This window comes from Rhinolophus ferrumequinum, chromosome 5, assembly GCF_004115265.2.
Source record: "Rhinolophus ferrumequinum isolate MPI-CBG mRhiFer1 chromosome 5, mRhiFer1_v1.p, whole genome shotgun sequence".
Classification (NCBI taxonomy): Eukaryota; Metazoa; Chordata; class Mammalia; order Chiroptera; family Rhinolophidae; genus Rhinolophus; species Rhinolophus ferrumequinum.
The window spans coordinates 80321585-80333942 of NC_046288.1; the positions used below are offsets into that span (position 1 = coordinate 80321585).

A 12358-nucleotide genomic window follows, 5' to 3' on the forward strand; every position below is an offset into this window, starting at 1 on the left:
AAGACAGAGAATGTGAAGCACGCTTCTTTACGAAGAAGTTTGATGCTTGTTAAATACCATTGTCTTAATTTTGGATGGAAAATAGATTCTAGATTATTTTCTAAAATAAATGAGACTCATATGATTCTGAGTCATATATAAAGACCCGACAGTTTTGTTTTTTATATTATTGATATATAGATTGAGCTCTTAGAACTGTTTCTTCTTTGCCTTTTTCTTCTACATTGCTCTGTCTCCTGAATTCTTTCTGCTCATTTAACATTTTCACTAGTGACCATATGACTTGATATTTTGTGCACGTTTATTTTTCTCTTAAAAGGTATGTCTCAGATTTTTTCTGGCTTTATTGTTGTTTAATTTTTTGTTTTAAACTGATTATGTTTACAGTGGATATTAAACTAAAGACAAATTGCTGGACAGAGATTTGTAGGAATCAACAGTCCTTGTTTCACTCATCTAGTTGATAAAACAGGATTTGAAAATAACGATATCTTTTCTCTTTGCTCTGTTAAAATCAAACTTCAAAAACACATGTTGGATTTTTTAAAAAATGAAAGATCAGTCAAGCTTCTAATGATATTTGATTCTGAGTATCAAATAGAGTATCTTTTTATGGTTTATAGATATAGCTAGAGTTAGTGGAGAACAGGGAGATTTTATTTACCTCCAGGTAAATATTATAATAATATAAAATTCAATTAATAAATTCACTTAAAATTTAGGGGAGTATAACACTCATGCATTGGATTCTTTTAATTTTATCATACTTCAGATCATTTAAAAAATTTATTATTTGATATATTTAAATTGATTTAAAGTTTATTATAAAATTATGGTATTATATATAATTAACATTGATGTGAAATTCACATAATATAAAATTAACCACTTTAAAGTATATAATCAGTGGCATTTAGTACATTCACAATGTTGTGTGACCATCCCTTCAAATAATTTTTTTACAGTGTATGTTTTATGCTGTTATATATCGGCTTAAAATCAGCAGGCACTAATAGGCAAATTTGTAGAAATTTCAGAAATTTCCATCTTTTTGAGAGTACTTGAGTGTAGTCACATGTTTCTGTTCTTTTTTAATGTACTTCATGCCTCATATTCTTTCTTAGAACTTGTCACATTAGATTTCTATTTTGAAGGTACATGTTGACTTTTTTCTCTTTGATGGTGACTTATATTATTTATACTCTACAATTTCTGTGAATGTTATATATCCTGTTTTATTAAACAACAAGATAGTACAGTACCTCTGAGAAGTTCATGAATATTTTCATGAAATTGCCCCCAGGAAACTAGGAATTCTGAGATAATAAAATGAATTGTCATAAATTAATGATAATTAAATTAATTTTCTTTGCTTTGCAGAGATTCTAAGTTAAATGCTATGCAAAATATGTAAAGTACATTTACCAATAGTTTCTTTTGTTAAAATATATGTAAATTTTTTATCCAGGCCAGAGAAGCTCTAACTACAGTTTGCTACTACCATCAATCGGCAGAAATGTTACTTTTCAAAAATAGTGCTTGCAAAAACATTCTAATAGCATTTTAATGTATTTAATAACTTTATATTACATAATGATAATTTTTTTTCAGAGTGAGCTGTGCTGTTTCTAGAGTTGTTAAGATGCTGTATATTGCCCGTCTCATGAATACTTTGGATTTTCATGCGCGTGGTACAGGATAGAACTCTTTCACAAATAATGTTTGACAAGCTGTTTTGAGGACATCAGTTTAACATATTATTTCTCTAATTTACATATTGTGTATAGAAAGAATTATCCACATCTTATACACAATTGTCTTATACAGATCTTACACATCTGTTAAGCTAGTGAATCTATCCTTTTTTAAGCTTTTCTTAACTCCAGGAAGAAGCTTATTTGTAGCCTGGGAATTAACTTAGGTTCAAATAAAACTGATTATTTTACCCTCTTCACTTTTTTCCCCCTAAACTTTAGCAGTAGTCTGTTGAATAATGTTGGTTGAAACAAAATTGAGTTGACACGCAAGAAAGAATTAGTGAGATATTTCGAGAAGAACTAGTTCTAAGAATTGTAGTATATCACAGTTAAATTCCCAGATTTTGAATTCCCTTAACATTTTCTAGGAGTCTTCAGAAAGATGTTATAGGCTATTTTTCCTAGTGGTTACGAGCAAACACACAGTACATAGTGTTTAGTGCCCTGTAACCTGTGGCTAACAGAGGCTAATAACAAACCTCAGAGAAGGACTGGATGTTTCATTTTTGTAGCTCTTTCCATCCTGGAATCTAAGTGGTTTGCAAACACTGCGCTACTGAGCATAAACTCAATGAAGTATAGTCATTTGTGAGGTGGAACATAACTACTGTTGTGTGCCAGTGCCCCACACAGATGAACCAGCCTGTTAATCACCAGCATAAGGACTGGGTATCTGTATGACAACTGGGGAGAGAGCACATGTCAAAGCTGGACTCCTGAGACCCTCTGTTATCTTTTACTATGAATTTTTTAGTTGGATAGTTGCTAACTTACATTTACAGACCTCTCTTGCATTACTGTTTCTTCTTACAGATTGTGCTTATAGAGCAAAGTGTATGTTGTTATGACTATTGTATTTGATTTAATTTATTTCTATATATAATTAAAAACTCAAGTAGATTATTTGTCATACAAATCAGGAAGAAAAATTACCTGTGTTTTTGGGAATAGGGAACGTTTCATTTTTGGGAAAGTTAAATTGTGTGTGTATTGTGCTTATTAAATTTTAGAAGTAAATCTGAGATCTCTTTTAAGACTGTTGAGTATTGCTAGCAGTGTTTGTTTCTTCAATATTGTTACCAGTTATTCCTTTGAAAGTGGTTTCCATTTGATTTACTGACTCATTATGTTTATTAGATATGGTGATAAGTAAACTAGATAAAAGCACAGTATTATATAAAGTAACTTTATGTAATATTTACTAAAAGTCTTGAGGTTTACAAAGAGAAGGGTGTTGAAAGGGGTGTTAGTATCTTCTGGGATTGCAGGGGAAGAAAGTCATTAATGTATAGAAAATGGAAATTATTGTTGAAGAATTTGAAGATATAAAAGGATTTATTAAATTGAAATCTGATTTCCAAAAGTCATGGCAAAAAGATTTAGGAAGAAGAGGAGCAGTTAGAGGGTAATTGGGAAGAGGAAGCGCAGGGCAGTACCGGGATGAAGATATAGGGAAAGGAAGAATGGCAGATTGATGGGTGATAAAAGAGGGTACCAGGGACATGAGACATGCTGATGGGTTTATATATCCACAAGATTACCAAGAAAATTATTTCCAGCAGTCTCCAGTAGATTCTTCTCAGACTTCAGTTATTGGCAAGATGTGTTGGATTTCTGAGGGAGTTGTATTTTCTAGTGGCTGAGAAGATTCTGATAGGTTTCTGGAAGGAATCAGAAGAGGTCTGGATTGATTGATGTGAGAGACTCAGGGCTTTGAAGGAGGGGAGTACTTTAGTGAATGGTGTTGCTGTGCTGAAGCTGGTGAGTACAGGCCCTGGGAGGCAGTGGCTGCTTATGTGAGTTTTGGTAGTTTGTGTCTTGCAAATAATTGGTCTATTTCATTTAAGTTGTCAAATTTTAGCCATAGAGTTGTTTATATTATTTCTTTATTATCCTTTTAAAGTCTATAGGATCAGTGGTGATGAGCTCTTATTAATTTGCTCTTCTCTCTCTTCTTCCCCTGTCCGTCTTTTGGTTAACCTGGCTAGAGATTTACCAGCTTTTGGTTTTGTTAATTTTATTTATTGTTTTCCTCTTTGTAATTTCATTGATCTCTACTCTTATTTTTATTTATTTTTTCCTTCTGTTCACATTAGGCTTCAATTCCTCTTCCTCCTCAGTTTCCTAAAGTGGAAGTTTAGGTTATTGATACTTCTTCTTTTCCAATACGTACGTTCAATGCTAAACACTTCTCTCTAAGCACTGATTTTGCTGTGTCCCAAAATTTTTGATAGGTTGTATTTTTATTAGTTTAAGATATTTTTAAAGTTCTTACGAGATTTCTTTTTTGAGCCATGTGTTCTTTTGAAGTGTGTTGTCGAATCTTCAGATATTTTGAGTTTTTCTAGGTATGTATTATTGATTTGTTTATTTTCATTGCAATCTACTAACATGCTTTGTATAGTTTCTATTCTTATAAACCTGTTAAGGTATCTTTTATGGCCCAGATTGTAGTCTGTCTTGGTGACAGACTGCTTGGTGACAGAGTTTGTAATATATAGTTTTAACTAAGTTAAGTCACGTTCTTATAGCACTATATTGCTTCACATGTAGTTCAGACACTTCATGAAAGAATATTCTTTATTCGTCCCTCCCATCTCTTGTGAGCATGGGAAGAGTGGAAAATCTAATGTTGTTGGATGGGCTAGTCTATAATTGTCAGTTAGATGCATCTGATTGTTAGTGTTGTTCAGGTCAGTTTACTGATTTTCTGCTTGATGTATCAATTAATGAAAACGGGGTGTTGAAGTCTCCAATTAAATTAGTGGATCTGTGGATTTGGAATTCCTTATACTTCTATCAATTGTTGCCTCATATTTTTTGATACTCTGTTCTTAGTTATATGTACACAAACTATTGTTATGTCTTCTTGGAGAATTGACCCCTTTATTATTATGCCAATCTTTATACTTTAAGTTTTCTTTATTTTGAAGTCTGCTTTGCCTGAAATTAATATAGTAACTCTACCTTTCTTTTCATTAGTGTTAGCATAGCATTTCTGTATCCCCTTACTTTTAATCTGTGTCTTTATATTTAAAGTGAGTTTCCTATAGGCAACATATAGTTGAATTTTAGTTTTCATGTGCTCTGACAATCTCTGTCTTTAAATTGGTATATTAGACCATTCACATTTAAAGTGATTATTAATATAGTTGGGTTAACATCTATCATGTTCTGTTTCTATTCCTTGTGCTTGTTCTTTTTCTTTTTCGATCTTTTCTGGTTTTATTTGAGGACTTTATTGCCTGTCTTAGCTGATCAATTATACTTAAAACTTTTTTTTTTTTTTAGCAATTTCTCTAGAGTTTGTAATATACAGTTTTAACTAAGTTAAGTCACGTTCTTATAGCACTATATTGCTTCACATGTAGTTCAGACACTTCATGAAAGAATATTCTTTATTTGTCCCTCCCATCTCTTATGGCATTGCTGTCATCATTTTGCTTGTCCATATGTTAAAAATCACTCAATACATTATTACTATTATTAATTTAAACAATAAACTTGTTCCTTCTCTCATACTTTTTCTTTCTTTTGAAATTCAGAACTGAATTTCTGACCCATAATGTCATTTTCCTCTCCCTCTTTAGCATTTCTTCCAGGGTAGGTCTGCTGGCTATGAATTTCTTCAGTGTTTTTTTTTTTTTCTTTCCCTGAGAAAGCCTTTATTTCTCCCTCACTTATGAAGGATAATTTTACGAATAGAATTCTGGATTGTTTTTTTTCTTTCTTTCAACACTTTAAACATTTCACTCCATTCTTTTCTTACTTACGTGGTTTCTGATGAGAAATTCTCTGTAATTCTTATCCTTATTTCTCTCTAAAGTATTCCCCCACCCACCTTCTATCAAGATTTTCTCCTCTTTGTGTTTTGTTTTATGCAGTGTGAATTTATGATGTGCCTCTGTGTAGATTTTTTTCTTTCCCCCTTTATTTTATTTTTTTTTGTTTTTAACATTTTTTTTATTAGTTTCAGGTGCACAAAACAATGTAATAGACATTTATCATTTATATCCCTCACACAGTGACAATCCCCCTCCCCCATCCACTATCCCTCTGACATCGCACACAGCCATTACATTTCCACTGTCTCTATTCGTAATGCTGTCCTCCGCTCTTGTAGCCATATGTGTATATATATAAAAGTGTAGTTTTTTTTTGCGCTTAGCTTGCTTGGTGTTTTCTGAGGTTCCTGTATTTGTGGTTTGGTGTCTTTAATTAATTTTGGTAATTTCTTGGCCATTATTACTTCAAATACTTCTTAAGCTTCATTCTCTCTTCTTTTTGATATTCCACTTACATGTAGGATGCACTATTCAGAATTGTCTCAGTTTTTTGATATTCTGTTTTCTTCTTTCTTTTTTCCTTTTGCATTGTAGTTTCAGAAGTTTCTGTGACCTTATCTTCAGGCTCACTGATTCTTTCCTAGGTTGTGTCCAATCTCCTGATGAGTCCATCAGTGGCATTCTTCTTTTCTGTTACAGTGTTTCTGATATCTAGCATTTTCCAGTGTCCTTTTTGTCATTCTTTAGAGTTTCCGTCTCTTTGCTTGCATTACACACTTATTCTTGCATGTCGTCTAACTTTTCCATTAGAACCTTTAATATAGTCATAGTTATTTTAAATCCTTGGTGTGATAATTCCAAAATCTGTATCATATCTGAGTTTAATTCTAATGCTTGCCTTTTCTTTTCAAACTGCCTTTTAGTGTTCCTTCTTATTTTTTTGATGAAAGCTAAACATGACGTATTAAATAATAAGAACTCAGGTAAATAGGTCTTTATTGTTACCTTGGCCAGGAGTTGGTCTGTGTTTAATGTTTGCTAAAGCTGTAGGTGCCAGAGATAACAAATTCCTCTATCTCCTTGTTTTTTTCCTGCTCCTTTTTGGGGGCATCTCAAAGAATTCTTCCTTAGTTGAAGTTTGTGTCTTTTTTTAAAAAAATTGAATTTTTTCTTTACTTATTTATTTTTGAAGTTTGTGTCTTACAGCTCTTTCAGCTGTAACTATGATACTGGGCCCTGTTAGTGTTGTGGTAAAGTATAGGGGAGGGGAAGCATTCTGTGCTCCTGTGATTAAGTCAAGGCCTTTCAGTGGCCTGTGTCCCTGGGCTGTAACCTTCACAGCTGTTTCTTAGCTCTTCCCACTTAAGTGAGACAGGATAGCTAGAGGGGGCTGCAGTTGGGAACTGCCCTTCCTCCGTGTCATATGAGACTCTGATTAAGCTTTTTCTCCTCGAGAGTTTGCCTTTTTTATAGATAATGCTCTGGGCATAGTTTGCAGTGGTTACTGTCTTCCTTCACATGCCAGAGCCATGGGGTACCTTTCTTGAGTCTTCACCGTGATGCTCCCGTGGGGTTCCTGGAAGTAAAGCCCACTACCCCTAAGACTGTGTCACCCAGGAATTTCTCCTTCTCAAGCCAGACCGCACTCAGCCTCTAGCAGTTCATCAAAATTATCATTAAAATGTTCTTGTCATTTACTGGCTCAAATAGCTCTTGCACTAGGTAATCAGGTTTTGGCTCTGACTTTCTGAATTCACCTGTCTCTCCAGATTTCAGGGTGGCGATTTGCCGGGTAAACTCAGCTCTCTGTTATGTCCAAGAAAAGTCATTGATTTTGTTCGTTCAGCTTTTTTCTTACTGTAAGGACAGCCATGACAACTTCCAAGCTCTTTACATGTTGGATTTGAAACCGAAAGCCCTAGATCTTTATTGTTTTTTAAATTTTATTTTCAATTATAGTCTATATACAATTTTACATTAGTTTCAGGTGTACAACATAGTGATTAGACATTTATATACCTTACGAAATCATCACCCTGATAAGTCTAGTACTCATGTAGCCTAGAATTTCTTTTGTATGTTAGTGTTTTTGGTTTTCTTATTTTCCCTTCTCAAACTTTCACTGTAGCAGTGAAGGCCAAAACTAGTATACAATTGTCATATTAGGAGCAAAGGTAGTTTTTATATTAACTGGTACTGAGAATGGGGCATATGAACAGACAGATAGATGTTTGGGTTGGTGGATAGCTAGATTAATAAAAAGGTGTTTATCCTTCTATCTTTCTTAGGAGTTCTGGAAGATTTATAGGTATCGCTGACAGAAAATATATATCAGGACACATTGGTGTAGGTCAGGAATTGGCAAACTTCCCTTAAAGAGCCAGATGGACAATATCTTAGGTTTTGCAGGCCATACTGTCTCTGCTGCAGTTACTCAACTCTGCAGGTGTGGTGCAAGAGCAGTTATTGATAATACTTAGACTAATAGTGTGACTATGTTTCAATAAAAGCTTATTTAAAACATGGGCTGTGAGCTGGATTTGACCTGTGGGCCATAGAACCCTGGTCTAGATCAATGGTATTTATTTTTATTCCATAGCTCTGTCTAGTGCTGATTATTAAGAGATGGTGGCCATGTTTTATTTGTGTATTTTCTATCACATTCAGCTATTGACTCTTACTGAAATGAAGATTTTCATATATTAATTAGAAGGGTTCCAAAAATCTTAAGGTTAAGAGACATGATAGGTCAAGGCTCATTTTATGAGTGTAAAAACTACCTTAAAATTGCCTTGAAAATGTGATTTTTATTCACTCAGAATAATAAAAGAAAATTCCCAATGATTGTGTAGTGTGTTAGTTTTTAAGTCTATTTTCATTACGTAATCACTTAGGCATGGCCAGTGCTATAAAGGCGGAGGACAGCAGCATTGCCCAAGATCAGTAGATGGTAGGGCCAGGGCTGCAACTCTACAGCCCTCTGACTTCCAGGGCAGAGCTCTTTCAACAAACTATGTTGTATCACTCATATCATGTCACCTGGAGGTTGTATGTTTCCTATCACCTGGAGGTGGAGTCAATAGGTTGAAGATTAGCTTCCTTCAGAGTTCAGTCCTGGGACGTAATTCTTAATAAGAAAAGTGGGATTTTGCTCATTATTTCAAATAATTCTGTGTTGGGCATTATTTCAATGCATTTGGGAAGACAGACAGAAATAGATGTCTGAGTTACCAGAATGAATCGGACAAGTGATTTTGCATAAAAATTATAGGATATTGAAACTGGAAGGGTTCTTAGAGACTGTTTAACTCAATGATCTAATTTTAGAGGCAGACAACCTGAGACCCAGAGAAACTAGGTGACTTGGGGGTCAGTGTAGTTTAACAAAAGAGGATGGTACTGGCAGGTGTTAGCAGGAGTATGCTAGAGCCTGCTTGCAGATCAGTGGGTAAGTTTTCAGGAGTTTTTTTGTTTTTTTTTTGTTTTTTGGAGCCAGTTCTTGAATACATTTATGATTAAAAATTATATATAGACTCATAAATTGTATTAAATACAAAAATATGCTCAAAATGTATCACTTAAGTAATTATTTTTCGATATATTTCTGCTATCTATGCTCTTGGGGTTATTTACATTTAGTGTATCTGTATGGTGGAGATACTGTATAGTGGGGTCCTAGCCAACTTTGTGTTCAGTGAATTGACTTCAATAGCTTGAAAATGGCCACAGAGAGGTATTTACGCCATAGAAATTGGCAAACTCTACGAGTAACACACTCCCCACCCCCACTCCTGCCATGTCCTGAGCCAGTTGATTAATATTTACCAGTATATTAGTGGCCATGACTTCTGTGTTATGTACTTGTCTGTTTATGTGCTTGGCTTTGCTGCAGAGCCAACTGTGAGTTCCTTGAGGTTTGGAATTGATATCCCTAGCACCCAGCATAGTGCTTGGCATGTAGTTGGCAGACAAACGTTTGTTGAATGAATGAGTGAAATTTAAATTCATTCAGTCCTTGGTTCAAATCATGGCTCAGTTACTTAACTCACTGTGTGACCTTGGTTATTTTAACGTCTGTTTATTAGTAAAATGAGGATAGTAACACCAACTTTGCATGATTGCTGTGAGGATTAATGAAACGATCTAGATATCTGTCTGGTACATTATAGGTGCAAAAAAGTAGTCAACATTTATGATTATAACCTAAGAAGAAGGAGATATAAATGCTATCAGGGTCCAGACTTATATTGTATGCAGAGCTTTGTATTAAGTGTTTGACCACAAACTGGATGAGAGTCAAGAATGTGGCACTGTTATTTTTGTGTACATACTTCTCCTTCCCACACAAAATAATGGGATATATTAAAAGGAATATGATATATAAGAGGCAGGAAGCAATCCTTCTATTATATTTGGCTTTGTTCGTGCTCTTATTACAGTATCATGTCTAGTTTTACATTGCTTATTTTAAATAGGATGTCAAAAAACTGTATGTAGAGTGTCCTGGGAAGAACCAACAACTATGATTAAAGGGATAGAAAATAGGTCCTTTGAGGCAAGTTTAAGGAATTGAGTTTGTTTATTCTGGAAAGGAGATGGTAAAGGAGTTTCTTAAACTCTCTTCAAGTAGTAAAGGGTTATTGTAAGGAGGATACTCTCACATTGTTCTCCAAATGCACAGAGGACCAAAAGAGGAAATCGACTTATTTCGTTTAAAGAAAATTGTGTTAAACACTGAAATTGACTATCAAGGGATGTCATGGAATCTCCATATTTGAAAATATTTAAAAAGAGCAGCAGCAGATGGTTATTTATTGAAAGGTTTAAATGTTTGACCTTGTAAAAGTAAAAGGCAGGATTATAGACTTTGCAGCTTTTTCCACCTCTGTGATATAATTTTCTTACATTTACTGGAACTTACCAAGCATATCCCAGATAACTTATTGGGAAAACCACTTAGAATTAGGTAAAATTATTATTTAGCTTGCATTGCATCTTAATTGCTGGATTTATCTTGAATGAAAACATTTGGTATTATTTGTCTGCTAGTAACTAACTTGAAGTCAGTTTGTGTGTAAAACAGTCCACATTTGCATGTGTAACACTACTAGGCATATCTGAAGCATTATTACTTAAGAGTATACAGTAATAATATATTTTTTCAAGTAGGGCATTACAAATATCCTGTAACTCTTTTGTGACAGGGAATCCTCTTGGTATATGACATTACAAATTATCAAAGCTTTGAGAATTTAGAAGACTGGTACACTGTGGTGAAGAAAGTGAGCGAGGAATCAGAAACTCAGCCACTGGTTGCCTTGGTGGGCAATAAAAGTAAGTTATTAATGCTTATTTATGTATGGTAAAGTTTGTTTGCCTATCCTATTGTTTTTATTCCTAAAACACATTGATATTTGGAAGCATAAGTAGATGCAAGTTTCCTGGAATGAGCAAGTTGCTTGAGAAGAAAATTCCCAAAGATGTGCACAGTCTTTTCAATAACAGTTTTAATGCTTGATCTACATAATTACTCTCCTGCTTTGGCCGATTACTAGTAAGGTGAGTTCTGTCCTGACAGTGTGTTTGGCTTCCTGAGTATAAGGAGGAGCGAGCACTAGTAAGAAGAGCAATGCAGCTGCAGAGCATATGGGGCTGCACTGCAGCTTCAGCCATGCCCCAGAGACTCTGGGAGATACATTTCATTAAATGATCCCCTGTTCTAGTGAGGGAAGCAGTGTCTACGTGGAATTTTATGTGTGCTGTTCCTTGCTCTCATCTCTCATCAAGTTACTTTTCTGAATTTTTGAGGTTTGTTCTGAAATATAGATAATTTTTTTTTTGAGAAAGATTATATTATAATAGGGGAGAGTAGTGCTTGATAAACATGATGGATGGGTAATTTTTGACACCTTGTCTTTTGGGCTATGATATACAGCATATAAAAATTATAAGACCAAATGCTATACAAAACTGTTACTTGGTACATAATCCTGCAATGCAGTTACTTGGAAAAGGAGTCCTTAATAAGGGTTTTCAGATATAGAAAATATTATATGACTTAATGTTTTACAACTTATTTGCAGACAGAAAAAGAGAAAATGAATTCAAATTATACCATGGAGGATTTAGGTCAGGAACTGTTTCCTGACTACAAGCATTGTTAAATCAATACCCCAGTATACTATCAAGAGAATTGTCTCCTCCAAAGGTCTTTAAAAGTATAGTGCATTTTTTTTGGTCTGTAATTGTTTAGGAAATAGTACTTCCTGAAGGACTAAACCAAGATTTCTTTATTATGTGGTTTTGCACACTTAGATGAACATTGAATAAATCCAAGCCATACTTTAAAATCATTACAAAACAAGTATGGATATCACTTCTCTAAAGAATTAAAAATATAGATTTTATAATGCTTTTAGGAAACATTATTGCATATCACAAAATGGATGGCTTGCGTAGAAGATAATAGTTTTTTTAAGCATCAGTGAAATTTTGTTCATCTAGTTTGTAAATAATTCTAATTGAGTGAATCAGATGCTTTTCAATTCACTGAAATCTCCCTTTACAAATCATAAGTTTTGATGAGCGTAGGCTTTATTTCTATGTGGAACTTTTCATTTTAGGAGATCATTTCTTGGTTGTTCTGTTACCAAAGCATTGGCTTATTTTATGGTTAAATTTGTGCTTAATTTGAGGTTTCCCATCACCTTTTGGGAAATTATAGAGTAGGGAAGGCATGGGGGTTGGGATTTGTTTTCATTTCTTTCAGGATATAATCTAACGACCATCTGGAGTAATAGCGTAGTGGCACATAAT

The 12358-nt window shown here is 34.1% G+C and overlaps 1 protein-coding gene across 2 annotated transcripts in view; it reads left to right on the plus strand.

Annotated features, from left to right (window-relative positions):
* RAB28 (RAB28, member RAS oncogene family) overlaps positions 1-12358 on the plus strand; it is an 80441-nt gene that overhangs the window by 11072 nt on the left and 57011 nt on the right. For both annotated transcript variants that reach the window (XM_033106492.1, XM_033106493.1), the window contains exon 4: positions 10747-10876. In XM_033106492.1, coding sequence (XP_032962383.1) covers positions 10747-10876 — 130 coding nt within the window. The remainder of the gene's footprint in view (positions 1-10746; positions 10877-12358) is intronic.